The sequence below is a fragment of the Misgurnus anguillicaudatus genome, chromosome 9 (assembly GCF_027580225.2).
Source record: "Misgurnus anguillicaudatus chromosome 9, ASM2758022v2, whole genome shotgun sequence".
In the NCBI taxonomy this organism is placed as follows: Eukaryota; Metazoa; Chordata; class Actinopteri; order Cypriniformes; family Cobitidae; genus Misgurnus; species Misgurnus anguillicaudatus.
The window spans coordinates 21,092,883-21,112,677 of NC_073345.2; the positions used below are offsets into that span (position 1 = coordinate 21,092,883).

The 19,795-nt window shown below is 36.7% G+C and overlaps 2 protein-coding genes across 2 annotated transcripts; both read left to right on the plus strand.

Annotated features, from left to right (window-relative positions):
* Positions 1–41: 41 nt before the first annotated feature.
* xrra1 (X-ray radiation resistance associated 1) lies at positions 42–5,496 on the plus strand. Its single transcript, XM_073871291.1, has 18 exons — positions 42–212; positions 512–625; positions 710–839; positions 918–996; positions 1,068–1,140; positions 1,232–1,329; positions 1,408–1,556; positions 2,222–2,329; positions 2,762–2,916; positions 3,001–3,050; positions 3,142–3,219; positions 3,311–3,404; positions 3,499–3,614; positions 3,683–3,886; positions 3,984–4,134; positions 4,210–4,325; positions 4,429–4,534; positions 5,057–5,496. Exons 2-18 carry the CDS (start codon positions 532–534, stop codon positions 5,200–5,202), a joined length of 1,947 nt encoding a protein of 648 aa, XP_073727392.1. The 5' UTR covers positions 42–212; positions 512–531; the 3' UTR covers positions 5,203–5,496.
* A 134-nt stretch (positions 5,497–5,630) lies between these two features.
* chrdl2 (chordin-like 2) lies at positions 5,631–13,757 on the plus strand. Its single transcript, XM_055180362.2, has 11 exons — positions 5,631–6,022; positions 6,236–6,348; positions 6,768–6,861; positions 7,005–7,150; positions 7,651–7,744; positions 7,882–7,940; positions 8,054–8,225; positions 8,339–8,527; positions 8,597–8,770; positions 10,633–10,725; positions 12,900–13,757. The coding sequence occupies exons 1-11, from the start codon at positions 5,935–5,937 to the stop codon at positions 13,031–13,033; spliced, it is 1,356 nt and encodes a 451-aa protein (XP_055036337.2). The 5' UTR covers positions 5,631–5,934; the 3' UTR covers positions 13,034–13,757.
* Positions 13,758–19,795: the final 6,038 nt, after the last annotated feature.

The window sequence follows — 19,795 nt, forward strand, 5'->3', positions numbered from 1 at the left end:
TAGTGTCTTTTAAAATATGTTTCACTTTTAATATACAAGTTACAATTTTTATTTGTATCTATTAAACTACAATGTCACCAGACTAGTAACCGAAATCGTTAACATTTTGCAAGTACTACATTTCCCAAAATCATACAGTTGCTAGGATACAGTGCAACGCAGACTCTGCTTCAGAGCTATTTTGCTAAGGGTCTCTGTTGTTACAACTAAATGTAAGTTTTATATTTGAATATATCACTTTTATACAGTCACTAAAGTGCCACTAGCCTATCTTTGATGCGTTTTTGGCTCACTGGAACTTATTGTAGCAAGTATAAATGCACCTGTTTGTTGTACAGATCTCTTTTAAACCTGGCCTTAAGGTATCTAGAACTCTGATAATGATTGACATGCTGTATTTAATAAGCATATAATAAGCATTGAGAAAGTATTTTTCAGCCTCCTGTGGTTTTAATTTGCTGGGTCTTTGTATTTTGTTCTGTTGGCTTGATTATGTTTTGTTTATGTCTAGGTAAACTGCTTGCTAAAGAAATGACAGGATTGGGGATTTACAAACTGGACAATGGAGAAAGTTACCCTACACAATGTTTCCCAATAAGAACATTTTTTCATCCAAGTAATAAAGGTTGTAGCATAAATCTCTTGGATTCTTCAAATGTAGCATTAATAGTATCTTTTTTAACCTCTGTGATCATATTTATTTTGAAAGGTGCCGGACACTGGCTTGTTGCACATAGAAATACATTGGAAGAGAGGATTTCCAAAAAGACCAAAGTTTCACATGTTGAAGTTCACTCGGGGAAAAGACCTGAGCGTGGTGGAAACATTTTAGATGCAGAGCTTCTGGTGAGAATGCTTATATAAGAATATAAAAGGATTAGTGTCTGTCTAATGGGACATGCATTCATTTTATATCTGCTTCTGGTCACATTGCATTGTGTGGATAAGCCCTCTGACCTCTGTTCTGTCAACATCAGTTATCAGGGTTTGCAAAAAGTAAGATTTTTTTTTTTTTTTTTTTTTTTAAATCATGTCTATTATTACATGACTGACATTTTCTGTTTCAGGCCAGACTTGAGGGTTTGGAGGAATTTGATAATATTGCTTACATAAATGCCTCTGATAACCATTTAACTTTAGGTAAGAAATTGTAAGTCTAAAATGTTTGTGTTTTTAGTGTGACATAAAAATAATATAATATGCATATAAAATAAATCTTTATTTTTTAAAGAACCTTTCAGCAAGTTTCCAGCATTAAGGGAATTGGAGCTATCACTAAACGGTCTTCATACTGTGGAGATTCATGCTGAAGATTTTCAGAAATTAGAGGTTGGTCGGTTTGTATATGAACGTGAGTATGTACACACCCTGCTCTCACCCTCACTAAACATGTTTCCTTTGTTTCAGGTGTTGGATTTATCCTTTAATAGCATAACATGTGAAAGTATATTAAATCTAGGCCTGTTGCCCCATCTAAAAGTGCTTCATCTAACTGGAAACCATTTGCAAATGCTTCCACTTGATATGGCCGGCCCATGTACCTGTCCTGAAGAAAAGTAAATGTTTACTAGTTCAATTACAGTACATTTTGCCTAAATATCTGAACGCTACACTCTGTAATTTTATAAAGGAACTATACACTCACCTAAAGGATTATTAGGAACACCTGTTCAATTTCTCATTAATGCAATGGTGTAATGGTGTGGGGGATGTTTTCTTGGCACACTATAGGCCCCTTAGTGCCAATTGGGCATTGTTTAAATGCCACGGCCTACCTGAGCATTGTTTCTGACCATGTCCATCCCTTTATGACCACCATGTACCCATCCTCTGATGGCTACTTCCAGCAGGATAATGCACCATGTCACAAGCTCAAATAATTTCAAATTCTTGAACATGACAATGAGTTCACTGTACTAAAATGGCCCCCACAGTCACCAGATCTCAACCCAATTGAGCATCTTTTGGATGTGGTGGAATGGGAGCTTCGTGCCCTGGATGTGCATCCCACAAATCTCCATCAACTGCAAGATGCTATCCTATCAATATGGGCCAACATTTCTAAAGAATGCTTTCAGCATCTTTTTGAATCAATACCACCTAGAATTAAGGCAGTTCTGAAGGCGAACACAGTGTTAGTATGGTGTTCCTAATAATCCTTTAGGTGAGTGTACAACTTGGATTTAAATGTTTGAAGGTATCACAAACATTTTTTTTTCAGAAGCACACACCATGATGTCTTGCTTTTTCAAACTCTGGAGGTGTTAATGCTTGAGGAAAACAGGTTAACTTCTCCTGGTGTCTTCATGAGCCTTGCTAACTTAAAAAGGTAAGTCATTGTTATTATTATTTTTTAATTAAATTTTAAAGAAAAGTTAGGGGTGCCCAAACTTGGGCCTGGAGGGCCAGTGTCCTGCAAAGTTTAGTTTCTAGTATATGCTTAGTAAGATCTTAATTAGCTGCTTCAGTTGTGTTGAGTCTGTACCCCTGAGTTAGACTGTCAAACATGTATTTTCTCCTTTTGTAGACTGCCCTCTTCAGGCAAATCCAAAAAAATGCTTGTCAAGATATTAAAATGCTGTAGCCTTAGGAAAATACCAGTGTTGTAAACATTAATGTCTAGTGATTAAAGAGTCCTGTTTTGTTTGTAAATGTTTAAAGTTGAATAAATAAGGAAATGCAACAAGTTGACAATTGGACATTCATTGTTTGGCGCGTGTGCAAGTGTTTCCTCTCATTTTCAGTTTTACTGTGCATTCAGGCTTCAACATTTAAACCTACAAGGAAATTTCATCTCAGGAGTCCCATTCTTGGAACAAATGGCACCTTTACAAGATGCTCAGAAAACCTTTAAACCCGATAGCATGAAGCAGAAAACTGGAAACCCTCTCTTATTTCAGGATGTCACAATAAATGGTAAGAGGATAAAGTTGGGGTGTTATATATAGACTGAAAAAAGCATATTTATGTGTTAATTTATTTATGTTCTGTGCCAAACAGATACCTCTGAAAGGCTAAGCCATCAAAAATCAACCACAGGAACATCCAAAGTAGGATCATATTGTCCTACCCTGTATATACATAATTCATATTTATGTTATTTTATAAAAAAAATATTTTTTTTTTCAATTATATGATCAGCGAAAGGATCATGAATGCCCTGAAGATTTTGGCCAACCTTTCCCAGAACTTCGACATCTGAATTTGTCCAACAATCAGGTCTGTCTGTTATAAAGCATTTGATATGCTACAAACATAGACAGCAGAATAAAGTCATTGACATCAGAACTATTTGCTACTCTTTTCTTAGATAGCAGAGGAAGAGGCATTGTTGCCTGTGGCATTGTTTCCCAAACTCAATGAACTTGTTATTCACTCAAACCCCTTGACAACACAGAGATGTGGTAAGATTACTCTTGCATAGACAGGCAGCATTTTAATGCTCATTGTTGAGGTTTGGTTGTATGTAAAATATGAAACATGTGTTTGTCAATATAGGTGACCCACCGATGTTAACCAGTTTTCTGCAGGAACAGCTTGGTATTAAGATAAGACGCAAAAAGTCATCTGATCTTAAACAACGCATTAGTCCCACCGTCAATCCTAAACGCAAGGTAACACAAATGCTAACTTCATTATGTTTTTAAAACAAGTTAATTACAAGGTGGTTTATTTATTTCAGGTAAAAACTAAAATTCCAAGAGTGCCAGATAATGTAAAAGATAGTACTCTACCCATAGAGTATAGATTAAACCCCGGATTCAGTGCCTCATCTAAAAGAAGCATTGAAGAGGAAGATGAAATTGCCATAGGCCATGAGCATTTTGACATGGCAAGCATAGCTAGTGAGACAAATCGAAATGAAGAGCCGTTCTTTGTGACAGAGGTAAAGCATCTACATTTACTAAGTCTATACATTAGCATTCATGTAGACATGTGCAAGATGCATGTAACAAACATACGTTTTTTTTTATTTCTTCAAGATTGATGTCCCACATGAATCAGATTACCAAAAGATACAAGAAGATGAGAAGAGAATGGTTAAAAAACATAGTAAAGTATTTCCAGAAAAACTGGCCGGTTATGAAATCTTATTTGATGAAGAATCAGAGCCGGAAATGCCTGAGATTTCTGGTAAGAATTTTCCTAAGCTTTGGTGTGGGCCTATTGCTTCATTTAAATTAATAATGTTTGTCTCTCCTGATGTAGGAATTCAACATGCCGTCAGGACTTTGGAGCATACGCTCAAGAACCTTCTTGTATTTAGAGATTCTAAAGCAAATCTTGACCGTCTCCAAAAGCCATATATTGAAAGAGAGAAAAAGGTTGTTAATTGTATATATAAAGTGCATTATTTAAAACATAAAGGATATAAATCACATGTGCTGAAGCCTGGATCATCTGTTATCCGTAACATTCTTTTCACAGATTAATAATTTGCCACCTCTAGGACCAAAGAAGTCAAAAGGGGATAAGGTTAAGGAAATCCTTACTCAAATGAAGGAGACAAAAACAACAAGAAAAGTTCCCTTAGGTAACAGTTACATCATTTCTCTTTGATTTTATAACAGCTTTGCTTTGAAGTGCCTTAATTAGACTTTTATTAAAATGACAAAATCAAAATGGAATCCAGCGCAGTTAAGTCAGAAAAGGCCAATGATGTTGTTTCGGTATTAATGAAAGCGGAAAATATTTTCCAACTGAGCAATAAACAAATTTTGCCATGAATTAACACTAACACGTTCTTGAAGATTTACAAGTCAACTAACAGGCAAACTGCAGTGTTATAATAGTGGCCGTGCAGTACTGTGTTTACTTCCAAAATGCTCTATTTGGCCGTGCAGCTGTTCCTATTATTATTTCAACACTTCAACAGATTGCATGTGTGTTTGACTGTGCTGCATGCATGAACTTCAGTGAAATGACATGGCAACCTCCATGCTTACTTTTAATCAACAGATTGATGTATTTTTTAGGATTCATCTGACCTTTTCCTTTATGGTCTTTTCAATCCCAAGTGCTCACAGTTGTACTTTTATATGTATTCTCTATCCAGACAAAGTCCTCAGTGGAGGGAACAATATTTGTAAGAAAGATTATGAGGAAGCATTGACTTTGCTGAAGGACATGCAGAGGAGATACAAAATGGCCCATCGGGAATCAATGGAACAAGCAGCACATCTTGCGATTAAGGATATCTAAACTGATCAAGTGTTTTGTATTTAAATCTACATATACAGAGTGCTTTTTGGAAATGGAAATGTTAGCACGTGTTTACAAAGATCAGTTTAAAATATTGAAAAGATGACAAATGAATATTGGCCTATGTGACTTCCTATCGCATTTTTACTGTCTGATGTTTTAAGTTTGGTTCAGAATAAATTTTTTATTATGTACTGATGTAAATGTATGCACTTACATGTCTAGGGATTTTTATTGTTTAAACTCTGCCAATAATGTTTTCGTTTCAACCGCATAAAGTGGCATAAAAATGGGTGGATGGATTCATGTCTGTATTTTAATGGCTAAACATTATGTTTCTTAGGCTGGTATTTCCTTAAGTCATCTGTAATATTTTTGCTTTTATCCTTTTTCGTTTATTATTTGTTAAAGCATTGGTAATATTTCAATAAGAAATGCTTGCATAGAAAATACTGGAGACTTTTTGTCATGGCACTATCATGAACCTATCAACAAACATCGACCTGCAACCTACTGTTGTTTGTTTTAATTTTTTATTATTTTTAACAGACTATTTAAGTTATTTAAACCAACTGTGTACTGTTCGTATAAGCAAACAACTAGTATGTTTTCCTGTAGGAGGCGCTTTTGAAAAAACCTAGAAGCGCAGCAGAGACTTGCACTGTAGCGAGTTACCGTCGTACTTACAAAGTGCTGAGAAGTTTGTGAAGGCTCAGTTTCTTGATAAGAAAAATGTTGATATACTTAAAACAACTTTTAATTTTGGCCACAATGCGATGGTTTGTTCAGGGTGAAACGGAGGCAGTGCGACAAGAAAAAAGTAAGTTGTCCTTGCATCATATTTTATTTGCATCACTTATATGCATCCGTCTGCCAGCATTACAACAATTGAAATTGCAGTGTGTGATAAAGTATTTGAGTCTTTATTAAAGAAAGTTTTAATGCAATTTCTAAAATAAATGTTTTTGTTGACACAGTCGATTGATGTAATCAAAACCCACGTCATACACGATTGTATTTGTGTTGCATGCAGTGTCGGGTGTGCATTGCACTTTTAAAGAGAAGATGTATAGGCCAGGAGATAGCTGGCATCCCTATCTGGAGCCCTTTGGATTCATCTCCTGCATGCGCTGTACTTGCACCGAAGTACGTACCCACATTACAAGCCTACATCAATTATTTTATTTATAATGTGCTGTAGGTTTTAAATAAATGATGAATATGAGTGCATATGATAAGCCTCTAACATGTAATACTTGTTTATATTCTCTATAAAGAATTATCGGTTGCGTGTTTATGTGCATGCGCACGCGTGCCGTGCGGCAGGCCAGCCCCACCTATTATAATGTTAGGGCGATATACAGTGCAGTAGGTATTATCAATATAGTTGTGCTGAATGTATTAAATTATGGACTGTTCTGAATACTGAATAAATGTTAAAATTAGGATTAATGTGCCAAAGACAGCACCAGTTGGCATTTTTTACATTAGCCTATTTTTGCATTCAATTGGAAAATGGGAAAATAATTCTGTCTGTCTCATTTACTTTTATGTAAACCTTGTAGTCTGGTCATGTGAAATGCAGCAGCATCAAGTGTCCTGTTCTGCGCTGTGAAAATCCAGTGACAAGTTCACAGCAATGCTGCCCTCGTTGTGCAGGTACAATATCACACCTTACAGGTCTAAATAGCTTATAGGTATTTGTAGGATGTCATTGACTATATATTTACTTTACATTCTACTTACTTATTTTCTATAACATTACTATCTGAACCTTCTGATTGGTACATTTTATGGCACAGATGAGCACAGGACTCCTGCTGGTCTTCGGGCACCAATTAAAACCTGTAGGCATAATGGAACTGTATATCAGACGGGGGAAACATTTACCAATCATGAGTTAATCCCATCTCGCCTGTCCAACCAGTGTGTCATGTGCACTTGTACTGTAAGTCATGCAAATTTCACATTCATTCATTCACTAAAGTTTTGAAAAGTTTAAAGGTGCAGTGTGTAATTTTTAGAAGGATCTCTTGACAGAAATGCAAAATAATGTACAAAACTATATTATCAGGGGTGTATAATGACCTTTCATAATGAACCGTTATGTGTTTATTACCTTAGAAAAGTACCTTTTTATCTACATACACCGAGGGTCCCCTTACGTGGAAGTCGCCATTTTGTGCCGCCATTTTCCTACAGAAGCCCTTAACGGACAAATTTTTTTACCAAGATGTCTCCGAAGATGACATGTTGGTCTGGTGGTGGCTAACGTAGCTTCTCTATGTGTTCTCTAAGCGAGGGGTGAGCAGTGGACTAAGCCGTTGGTTGCAATTTGCAACCTCACCACTAGATGCCACTGAAATTTACACACTGCACCTTTAAAGGTTTGAAATGCAGAAATCTCTCTCACAGCCTATTCCTTTCTTTATTCTCATTTTATGAAAGAATGGAAATATATTCTGTGGATTGAAAACCTGTCAGCCCATTACATGCTCGTCTCCAGTCTCTGTTCCAGATACTTGCTGCTTGGTTTGCAAAGGTAACATCAGAATTGCAATCTCTTTTTCGATTTATATAATAATAGTCTGTTTCATTTATGGTATAGGTTGTAAATGATAGGATGTATTTATTAGGGTTGTAACTCCTCATCACATTATGTCTCCCTTGAATAAACAGAGGGTACTATTCATTCTGCATCATTTTGGGATGGAGGACATCAACTGAACAGAGGAGTTGTATGTATTTTCCTTATCAAGAATTATACAAAACCATCAGTTTTATTTATGATAAGCTGTATGCATTTTAGCCTCGGTGTTACATTGTTGGCTTTTGTGTATCCTAACACAAGAGGCATTCTGTGGATCAGTGTGCAGCAGAACAGGTCAGGGGCCGATCCGTTAGGGCCACACCGTCAACACTGCGGGGCCTCAACTCGAGAAGCCTCAACCTACAGACATTACACCTTAAAGGATCCGCAGAAACCACTGTTAAGATTCTTTTACAGCGCAAACATCAGAGAGGTAAACCGGCTATCGCGCTGCTCGTTTTAGCCATACTCTGTGTGCTTTCCTTTTTAACATCATATGAAGTGATAAAATGTTAAAGTAATGTAGAGTTTCTGACTTTGTCTAAGCTTGTGTGTACAGTGGCAAGACCTATTCCCATGGTGATGTGTGGCACCCTGTGCTGGGGAAAGTTTTGGAGTGCATTCTGTGCACCTGCAGAGACAGCTTTCAAGAATGCAGGCGCATCACGTGTCCCGCACAATATCCATGCCAACATCCTATAAAGATAGAAGGAAAATGCTGCAAGATCTGTCCAGGTAAAAAAGAACTTTGCAAAGGCTTTATCTTTACAGAGCGTGTGTTTATCTGTTAACTTGCATTTACAGAGCTAAAAGCAGAGAGGAACAGATCTGAGTGCCACCGCGGTCAGGACAATAACAGTCTGCTGGTGTATAAAGTTGAGTCCTCATCCGGTTCTCAGTCAGAGGAAGTGCGGATGATTGCTATTGAGAGACAAGGGTCCACAGAGGTAGAGGTGCAGGTCTGGAAAACCGTTGAAGGTAACTTTTTTTTAAAGGTGCAGTGTGTAAATTTTAGCAGCATCTAGTGGTGAGGTTGCAAATTACGACCAACGGCTCAGTCCACTGCTCACCTCTCATTTTTGAAACACATAGAGAAGCTGCGGTAGCCGCCACCGGACAACCGTGTCATCGTCGGAGACAACTTAGTAAAAAAGTTTGGGCTTCTATAGAAACATGGCGGCACAAAATGGCGACTTCCATGTATGGGGACCCTCGTGTATGTAGATAAAAACGTCTCAATCTAAGGTAATAAACACATAAAAGTTCATTATGAAAGGTCTTTATACACCCATGATAATATAGTTTTGTATATTGTTTTGCATTTCGGTCAAGAGATCCTTCTAAAAATTACACACTGCACCTTTAAGTTATAATACAGAGCATAGAGTGTGTGAAGAGTAATTGCATGGCAAAGGTACCCACCATTTCTGTGCAGCAACTGGCAGAGCATAATGCTAACACACGAGTCATGGGTTCGATTCCCAGAAATGCACATATTAAATGTATAGCTTGCGTAAAAGCTGTAATACTGTTAAAAATTGTGCATGTCATTGATGCTAATGTTTTGAGTTACTGACCTATACTGCGTCCGAAACATAGACTGTAAAAAAAGATGGACGACACCTGTTCGCTCTCTTCCATTTGTGAAAAGTGAAGCCGCCAGTGTCCCGATATGGCGCTAAAATCTTGGGTATTGAGTCTGTGCAGTAGCGATTTTGGGTTTTAGCGATTTTAGCAAAGTAAAGCCGCGAAATCAAGCAATTTATTTTAAAAACAAACACTTGAACTTACATCAGCGTGATAAAAGCTACAATAAATGACAAAAAACAGCTTCGGAAAAAGCTTTTTTGAAGTGTAATTAAATTGTTTAGTTGGTCTCAAGTCCCATTGAATAACATGGAGGAGGTGGGTTTTATGACCTACAGTATACTAGGACCAGTCACTGGGGGGCGATCGAGACGTTTTGGCCTCACTTTTCAGGGCTTGTACGGCACACTTGGTCCGAAACCTACTTTTATACTATATAGTAGATGAAAAGCAGTAGGCGAGGAGAGTAGTCCATAGTTTTCCAAACAGTAGGCGAAAAGTACCCGGATGACCTACTACTTTCGGTTAGATTTTTGAAGTGTGCATACGACGGACACTTCACTATCCCATGATGCCCCTGGGATAAAAGAAAACGAGGTGATGTCATATTAGGAAATGGTGGAAAGCGGTGATGCGGCTTTATTCGCACTGGTATGACATGATGTGATGATGATGTATGTCACGTGATGTATCAACCTGGCGGATGTAGTACATCCGAATCTCATTCATACTACCAGGATTCATACTATACCAGGGGTCTTTTGTGAGCAAGGGCTACCACAATGGATAACACAATCTGGGGGGCTACTTTTTGATACAGTCTAATCAAAACTTTTTTGTTTTACTTGTTGATTTTATTTTATTTTACTTGTTGATATGTTTTAGTATTGTTTAAAATGTTAACATACATAAAAATATGCAATAAATAAATATTACAATTGAGACTATTAATAAAATGTGCTTTGGCCCACCATGTTGGAGACCTATGTACTATACAGTACCTACTGTTTTACCGGTTTTAAGTAGGTACTTCATCTCATTCAGTACAGTATGCAGTTTCAGACGCAGCCCTAGTATAATAAGCTATAGTTTAGCAATTTTATAAATCTTGAACCACCTTTGCTTACTCTCGTCTGCAAGATGTGGTTGGATTTGTAACTGTATGGCAATGAAAGTAACACAGATAATGAGCTCTTGATTATAGATCATAAGTCTCTTAAAGTGGTTTAAATCCTTTCTGCCAATCTTCGCAGGTGTTTTGCATCTAATGGAGACAGATGATATTCAGAAAAAAGACCTCATAGAGCATCCAGAAAATTACACCTTACTGACCACGATGAATGAAGGTTTGTTTATTTATAAGCCTCTCGTTCCTATTTTTCATTTAAATAAATGTATTTTCCATTTGGATAAGTTTTTACTTAAAGTCTTACAGTGAGTGTAAGGTAAAACTTATGTAGACTTTTAAACTCAGAGTCTGCTTGTGCCAGTTTAAACTATTTGTGCTTGGAGCTCATTCAGCTGCCAGGGAATATAAGAATGTAGAGGAGACCAAAGGAAATAAAATCTCTTACAGTACATATAAATAAACGAAATATTTTTTTCTATTTCACTATGCATTTTGTAGACACATATTTGTATAATTGCATAAACTGTGTCCGTTTCATACTTACATATTTTAACTTTTAAATGGATGAAGTAAATAGTTAAAAATGCTGTAATTAGATAGTGACCATTGACTTCCATAGTAGGAAAAAAATATTTTGGAAGTATTGTGATAAATTATGAAGAAAATATTTTGATAAATGATGGTAAGCACACAGTTGACATACCCATTAAATTCCATCTTATTTTTTATTCCTACTATGGAAGTCAATGGTCACTATCTGCTGTGTGTTTACAATCAATTATTAAAATATCTTCTTTTGTGTTCATCAGAAAAAAGAAATTCATAAAGGTTTAGAATGAAATGAGGATGAGTAAATGATGACAGAATTTTCATTTTAAAGTGAACTATTAAATGTACTTACCCCTACTTCAGTATGTTGTTTTTCTACCATTATTATGCTATTTTTGACAACCCAAATTACTATGAACTTATTGTATGTTCATTTTTCATGTTCATTTCAAACAGTGGAAGTGCCAGATTTCCTCAGGTTTGTAACAAGTTGAGGGTAAAAAAAGGATTGAAGTTTGATTTTTGGGTGAACTCACTTTAAGTTTAAGGAATATTCCATTTTCTTATAAGAAAAATCCAGATAATTTACTCACCACCATGTCATTCAAAATATTGATGTCTTTCTTTGTTCAGTCGAGAAGAAATTATGTTTTTTGAGGAAAACATTGCAGGATTTTTCTCATTTTAATGGACTTTAATAGAGCCCAACATTTAATACTTACCTCAACACTTAACAGTTTTTTTCAACGGAGTTTCAAATGACTATAAACGATCCCAAACGAGGCATAAGGGTCTTGTCTAGCAAAACGATTGTCATTTTTGACAAGAAAAATAAAAAAAATGCTTTTTTAAACCACAACTTTTTTTTTTGACAAGAAAAATAAAAAAAATGCTTTTTTAAACCACAACTTTTCGTCTAGGTCCGGTCCAGTGCGGCCTAACGTAAATGCGTAGTGACGTAGGGAGGTCACGTGTTACATATATAAAACGCAAATTTACGGACCATTGTAAACAATAAACTGACACAAAGACATTAATTAGTATCAGTTGACATACAACAACGTAGGAACGGTCCTCTTTCAACACACTTGTAAACAACGGGGCGGAGTTTCGTGTTCGTCCTCTGTGACCTCTTGATGTCATGACGTATTGCGTGGGGTCACACTGACGCATCACGACCGGATCTAGACGAAAAGTTGTGGTTTAAAAGTGGATATTTTTTATTTTTCTTGTCAAAAATGGCAATCGTTTCGCTAGATAAGACCCTTATGCCTCGTTTGGGATTGTTTATAGTCATTTGAAACTCCGTTGAAAAAAACTGTTAAGTGTTGAGTTTTGTATTAAATGCTGGGCTCTATTAAAATGAGAAAAATCCTGCAATGTTTTCCTCAAAAAACATAATTTCTTCTCGACTGAACAAAGAAAGACATCAACATTTTGAATGACATGGTGGTGAGTAAATTATCTGGATTTTTCTTTTAAGAAAATTGAATATTCCTTTAACTTAAAGTGATAGTTCACCCAAAAATCAAACTTCGGTCTTCATTTACTCACCCTCAACTTACAAACCTGTATAAATTTCTTTCTTCTGCTGTACACAAAGGATGATAGTTTGTAACCAAACTGCTTTTAAGCACCATTGACTTCCATAGTTTTTTTTCCTAATATGGAAATCACTACTGCTCTTGTTGCCTGCATGATCACAAATATAGTCTTTTGTGTTCAGCAAAACAAAGAAATGTATGAACAGGATGAGTAAATAATGACATAATTTTCATTTTTGGTTGAACTATCCCTTTAATTCTTCTTGGTTTGTTTAATGCATCCTCTGTGTTTGCACAGACACCTGGAGAAAGTTCAAAGAAGTGGAGGACAAGCATAAAGACTTCAGTGAGATCAGGAGCTGCGAAGACGGGATCAAGGAAGTGGTGAAATACTTAAACCCCGAACAGCTGGACAGCCTTTGTGCTTCTTAGTCTCCGCCCGGCTCTCTAACACTGTGCCATCCTGACACCCGGTTTATTACCAGAAGAGCATACATACCCGCACACTCACATAATGTGCATGTAGTACAAAACCAGATGCTGGCAGCAGGTAGTCTAAAGATCTCGTTTATTACTATGAGTCAGTTCAGCACAAGTCTTTATGAGCTTGACATCCCAGAATTCTTGCTTTTTTCTAAAACGGCTGAGGTCAGGCCTTTTTGTGTTGCTGAAAAATGCATGTTTATGAGGAAAAGTGTGGGAATACTTGTAATTGCCTTTGTAGTATTTGGAGAAGCGAAGGGTTGATTCAAAGCAATCCTTAGCATTTAAAGGAACAGTGTATGTTATTGTCGCTGGTCTCCGCTGTATGTACATAAAAGGGAAAACATATGATGATTACGACAGCTTATTGGCCGGAATGCTTTTATAAAGTTGACGTATGGCCACATTTCTTTCCAGTGTGTTTAGTTATGTAACAGTCTATGAGTATTATGGATACAATATTTATTTAAACTAAAAGCAGTTTAAACTAAAAGTAAATGTTTGTTTGCCTTTCTTCTATGCAGATACTGTATGGGCATGTAGTGTGTATATTGATCTGGTTATGTAAAACTCCCATGCACTTAAAATGTTTTAAACATATTGGATGTCCTGATGTAAAGACTAACCAGTATGAAATATTAAATGATGATATTATTTGATCAGTTGACTAAAAGCTTGTGTAAGCTTTACTAAAACAATGTAAGACACTATTTTAAAAGTGTTGTTGCACAAATTACATCACATTTCTTGTTTTCTATGCTGTTCTTTAATAGCCTGTTGCTTTTGTTGTTGTTTTCAATACCTGTATATAAAAGCCTAATACTAGTACAGTATTAAGTAAATCGTAGTTTTTATACCATAAATGCATGTCAGTTATTGGAAGCTAAGAATGGAGCAAACTTTATTTTTCGAAGTATTAAAGGGACACTCCACTTTTTAAAAAATAGGCTCATTTTCCAGCTCCCCTGGAGTTAAACATTTGATTTTTACTGTTTTGGAAGCCATTAAGCTGATCTCCGCGTCTGGCGCTACCATTTTTAGCATAGCTTAGCATAATCCATTGAATCTGATTAGACCATTAGCATCATGCTCAAAAATAACCATAGAGTTTCAATATTTTTCCTATTTAAAACTTGACTCTTCTGTAGTTACATCGTGTGCTGGGACTGACAGAGGATAGAAAGTTGAATTTTTTGGGTCGATATGTCTGGGAGCTGTGCTCTCGTTCTGGCGTAATAATCAAGGACTTTGCTGCCGTATGGCTGCGGCAGGCGTAGTGATGTTGTTTAGTGCCTGAAAATAGTCCTCTTGGTAATTTTCAATAGCTGGGGACTATTTTTGAACACTGCGTAATATCATTGGGTCTGCTGCAGCCATGTTACGGCATATTATTGATTATTACGCCAAAACGAGAGTATAGTTCCTAGCCATATCTGCCTAGAAAATCACACATTTTTATTTTCTGTCAGTCTTAGCACATGATGTAACTACAAAAGAGTCAAGTTTTAAATAGGAAAAATATGGAAACTCTTCGTTTGTTTTTTAGCGTGATGTTGGTGGTCTGGTCGGATTCAGTGCATTGTGCTGGGCTGTGGTGGAAGTGCTACCGCCGGACCCGGCGATCGGCTGGATGGATTCCAAAACTGTAAAAATCATATGTTTAACTCTAGGGGAGCTGAAAAATTAGCATATTTTCAAACAAAGTGGGGTGTCCCTTTAACTGCACAGTAGTAATAGTTCACATTTTACATGAATATATATTAAAAAAAAAGAGGATTCATGCCACCATTCAGAGCACATCTGTGAGAAGGCAAAACATATTTTATCAGCCCATGAAACATTACTGTCATAAATACTGAGAAAATTTCAGCGGATGTTTACTTTAAGCTAAAATGAACAACCCATTGTGGCATAAATGAGTAAAAACCTGTTATGGCACATCAGATTTCCTAAAGCATCATGACAGGTGGGCTGACATGTTATTGCTGGAACATATAGACATCATCTATTCTGCAGTTACGCTCATCACAGTGAATTGAATTTAGATTGGGGCAGTTCAGGGAGTTGTGACTAATATCCTTTCTGTCCAGATCCCAAAAGCCCACTTTCCTGTTCTGTCACAATGAGTCATTGTGTCGGCCGCACACATACTGTAGGGCCAGACGGTTCTGCTCATCTCTCACTGAAGGCCTGACAAAATATTTTGAAACAGAAGCCGACCTTAATAGTCACACAATGAAGCTGTGAATTATTTCCGCTGGCTGTTGGATCTAACAGTTTCTTCTCTTTGAGCCACTTGGAGGGAAACAAAGGGGTTTTTGCTCCATGCTCCTATTTCATTTGGTCTCTTTGTGTCTGTTAGTTTAAGAGGAGGGTCGGGCATTGGGTTTGATCCATACTCTCACCGTTGTTCTACAAAGAGTCTTTTGTGAATAAGATTACACGTTATGTCTGTGTTAATTTAACAGACTTTAGTTGTTAACTGAGGTTTCTCCCCAAAGTCCTCATCTGAGCATTATAAAATCTGAGCACAGTTGAGATCTTTCTGACACTCCTAACAACTGTTCTTAAAGTTACTTTACTGGTGGTTGGCACCTACATGGTCTCTTTATTTTTGGCTAAAGGTTTTGAATTCCCACTAAATGACATTCAACTATGCATGCTCAAGTCTTGGCTCTGTCAGTCTGAACAGCTGGGAGCAGATCTCTGTGTGAACGGGTCAGTTCTCTGTGTGAGTTTTCCTGCTCAGCCTTGTTTGCCATTGTTGGATGCCGAAGTGTCACTGGAGTTATGTTTTTATTAGGGCCTGCAATAGATTGAAATATTTCATTGTGATCTTTTTTTGTGGTTAGTGCGTCTAATATGCACAGTTTTAAGAAAATTTAACCCTGTAGTATTTGAGGAACTTATGCAAAGTTAAAGCCACATCCGTCAAAAATAAAATAATGGTACTAACCGAATGCACTTGGCACATGTTATATGTTGCAAAACGACCGTGCATAAAACTTGGGACACATCTGACTACTTGGACTGAAAGGGATAATTTGGTCAAAAAAATAAAAAAAATGACCCCATAATTTAAAAAAATACACCTGTGTAGCCTACCTAAAAGGTGCATAAACTAAAAATGCAGTCAGCTACTTTCTCTGTTAATACTGCTAATATATGTTTTATGAAAAAATTTATACAACTATCCGATTGTTTTCGAAGTTGGTACTGCTAATGTATGTACATTTTGTAATAACACCATATATTCAGTTTTTTTTTTTGCAAGACCTTTACATGTGCTATGTATTTATCAGTGGCGGCTCGTGACTGCTCATCCGAGAGGCGCAAATTTAAAATAAGTGTTCGGAGTGCTTGCGTTTTCAAAATATGTGTTTGTTGCGTCATGTGAACCATTTGCATCACGTGTTTTGTCAAAATAAGTGCCTGCTGCACACGCGTCAAAACCGTTTATGATAAAAGAGACGCTCACGTTCACAAAATACACGCAAGCACTCCCTTAACAGTAATCTCTGATTACGCATGAGATTATGCGACTATCTGGCAGGGGCGTAGCTAGAATTTAATTTTTGGGGGGTCCCATCTTAAAATGAGGGGGCAACTCTCTCTCTCTCTCTTTATATATATATATATATATATATATATATATATATATATATATATATATATAGCGTAACACCTATAAATAAAACAGCTTAACACCTGTACACATTTAAACAGCATATTTACATCACCATTTCAGCAGAACATGAAGTACTCAGATGATATGGATGGCACATTTTCTTCTTCTTGCTCATCTTTCCGTGCTTTTTAAAAAAAGCGTAATATTGTACTTTGCGCGCCAGCTGGCATTGTCACCAAATATTAATGAACTCTCATGCAAAGATGACAGCATAATTTATGCAAAACAACACGTGACATGATCTAATCCAATCAAGTTTGAATACAGCTGTCAATCAGACTAAGAAATCAACATTTTCTTATTTTATTTATATTATTTTAAGCAATTGGAAAGGGGCAGACATGTAAATGAGGGGGCCAAGGCCCACCCAGGCCCCCTCGTGGCTACGCCCCTGGTATCTGGCAAACACGAGCATCTCTTGGCACATATTTGTTAAATACATTAGCAAAACGATCGACTTAGGTCACATCTGAATACTTGGACTAAAAGGGCAAAAAAAAAAAAAAAATTACCCCATAATTAAAAAAATACGCCTTTGTACCTAAAGGGTGCATAAACTAAAAAATGCTGGATTATTTTCAACCAAGCATTTTAAGTGTATGCACCCTTTAGGTACAAAGATGTATTTTTTTAAAACAGCATTGCCTCTAATGACAAAATGACAACTTTTGTATCTTCATTTCTGAGACATACAGACAGCTAATATATGTTTTAGGAAAATGTATACACATACTTGTTTGATAGGGCTATGAATACAATTATCCGATCGTTTTCGCAGTTGGTACTGCTAATGTAGGATACGTGCATTTTGCAATAATACCATATAGAATTCTACAACAACATTAATACATGAATAAATAAATATTTTGGTAACATTTTATATATAATTTGGTTATATTTCACTTAGTAAACTTCAAAATATCTAACCGAACGAAGTGCAAAAGTTATAGGCTCAAGTCAAGCTGACATTTCTGCCAGCACTTTCTACTCAGCACGTTGCCTTCCAGATTCACAGTCTCCAAGCAACAGCTAAACTGGGTTAAGATAATTAACTCTGATGGGTGTGTTTGCTTTCATAGCTGATTAAGGTGTTCATTTAACTTGTGAATTAATGTGCCATTGAAAATACTTCAGAAATCCTCATAGGTGCTTTTCTCTAATTGCCTAATTGTGTTTTGCCTGATCATTTCAGCCAGTCATAAATCACACTGCAGTCTACTGTAAACAATCCAGACCTGAGACTTTGCATCCTGATCCAGATAAACAATAGTGTAAAATGGTTTAAAGAGAACCTATTTCATTGCTAAAAAATAGCATTATTTTGTATATTTGGTATAATACAATGTGTTCGCATGGATTTTGGTTAAAAGCACATTATTTTTCACATATCGTCCATTTTTGTAGCTCCCGATTTCACTCTCTTCCTAAAACGCACAATTTAAAAAGCTGTGTGTCACTGATTGGCCAGCTAATCTGAACGTTGCGATTGGCCTGATTACCTCTGACGTCAGCCGGAAATGTGACCATGTTTGAAAGATTTGGTTGCTAACAGGAGTTAACTTAAGGGCTCGTTATAGTCGTGCGTAGGTCCTACGGTTTTCATTTATACTTTTGTGTCGTCCTCCGCGTCGATGTGCAAACACACGCGCAAACCGCTGGTAGGCAGTTTTGGTGGACCAATCACAGCGTTTGCGGTCCGCGTAGAACTAACGCGCTGTTAAAATTTTTGCGATGTGCACGTCAGGCTACGTAGAGCTATGCACAGGCTACGGATAGCCTACGCCATAGTTACGGCGTAGAACTTACGCACGACTATAAATCAGGCTTTACAGGTTGTAAATCTGAAGCGGGTGGAATTATGATGTCAATCTTCTCTACATTACCAATTCCACAAGGTAAACTATTGCCTACAGTCCGTGTGTTTGTTGTAGTCCAAGAAAGAGATTTACGTTAGAGATGATAACTTGCGTCATCGTTTACTTTGGGGTTTGTACCTTTTGCATATCGTTAACATGTAATAATACACAAAGGAAATTTAAAAACGTGAATCGGACAATAGGTGCTTTTTAAATTCAATGTAGTTGTCAAAGTGTGTGACCCTGCCTGAAATCCAGGCTAATGTCTCATCTAATCTATAAATCTCATCTAGTCTGTGTATTGTCTGTACAGTACTTTTTTGCTGTAAAGATACAACTATGTTATATTGTAAAAAAGTGCTACAGAAATAACATTTAATTAAATAAAAATTCAGCTGTGGGACGTAAGTAGAAAAGTTTGCTTGTGCTGACATTATGATTGGTGAAACACTGTAAGCAGTGTAAACGTATTGTCAAAACAATAGTAAAAATGAATAAGGGTAAAATTTCCCAAAAGGCACCAAATTAAGTGAGAACAGACTTGCCAGTCTTTGCCATGGAAACCAGTAATTAACTAGATGGATGGATGTCATATGGCAGGTTAACTAATGTGACATGGTGATGAATGATGAACTGAAGTGTTTTAGAGATAATCAGGCCTTGTATTCAGTCCAACGTCAGCACAGAGATAGGGTTTCAATGTGTTTAATGAACACGGTTTCATTTGGAAAATCGGAAACAGATACGTTTTTCACACATGACAGCTCAAAGACACGTCCAGATGTGAGGTACCATGCACCCTAAATATAGCACATAAGAAATCAAACTCTATAGAGGTAATGTACTCTCTGCCTTTTCCAATCACGTCTTGCAGATTTTTCTATTTCAGTACGATGCAGTCAGATGACCGTAAGAATCTGCTCTCAATTAATAAACAATGATTTATTCTTTAGGAGCATGAAAAGCAGGAGGAGATTTAGAGAAATAAATCACTGATGAATGTTTGATGCGTTGTTGGCATTAAAACTAGCTTATGAGGAGAATTCTCATTTGCCTTTACTTAAAAGGAGAAAAGACATTCAGATTTTCTATATTAATTGTTTTCTACTTAATACACTTTTAAGAAAGCCTATAAAACATAAAATAACTTTATAAATGACAAACATC

What these genes read in the sequence shown, in the direction of transcription:
- xrra1 (XM_073871291.1), top strand. Translation starts at nt 532, where the DNA reads ATGACAGGATTGGGGATTTACAAACTGGACAATGGAGAAAGTTACCCT. An exon ending in TGATAACCATTTAACTTTAG is followed by an intron (nt 1,141 to 1,231) that starts GTAAGAAATTGT and finishes TATTTTTTAAAG; the next exon opens with AACCTTTCAGCAAGTTTCCA. An exon ending in AGCCTTGCTAACTTAAAAAG is followed by an intron (nt 2,330 to 2,761) that starts GTAAGTCATTGT and finishes CTGTGCATTCAG; the next exon opens with GCTTCAACATTTAAACCTAC.
- chrdl2 (XM_055180362.2), top strand. Translation starts at nt 5,935, where the DNA reads ATGTTGATATACTTAAAACAACTTTTAATTTTGGCCACAATGCGATGG. An exon ending in TGCGCTGTACTTGCACCGAA is followed by an intron (nt 6,349 to 6,767) that starts GTACGTACCCAC and finishes TAAACCTTGTAG; the next exon opens with TCTGGTCATGTGAAATGCAG. An exon ending in ATGCTGCAAGATCTGTCCAG is followed by an intron (nt 8,528 to 8,596) that starts GTAAAAAAGAAC and finishes TTGCATTTACAG; the next exon opens with AGCTAAAAGCAGAGAGGAAC.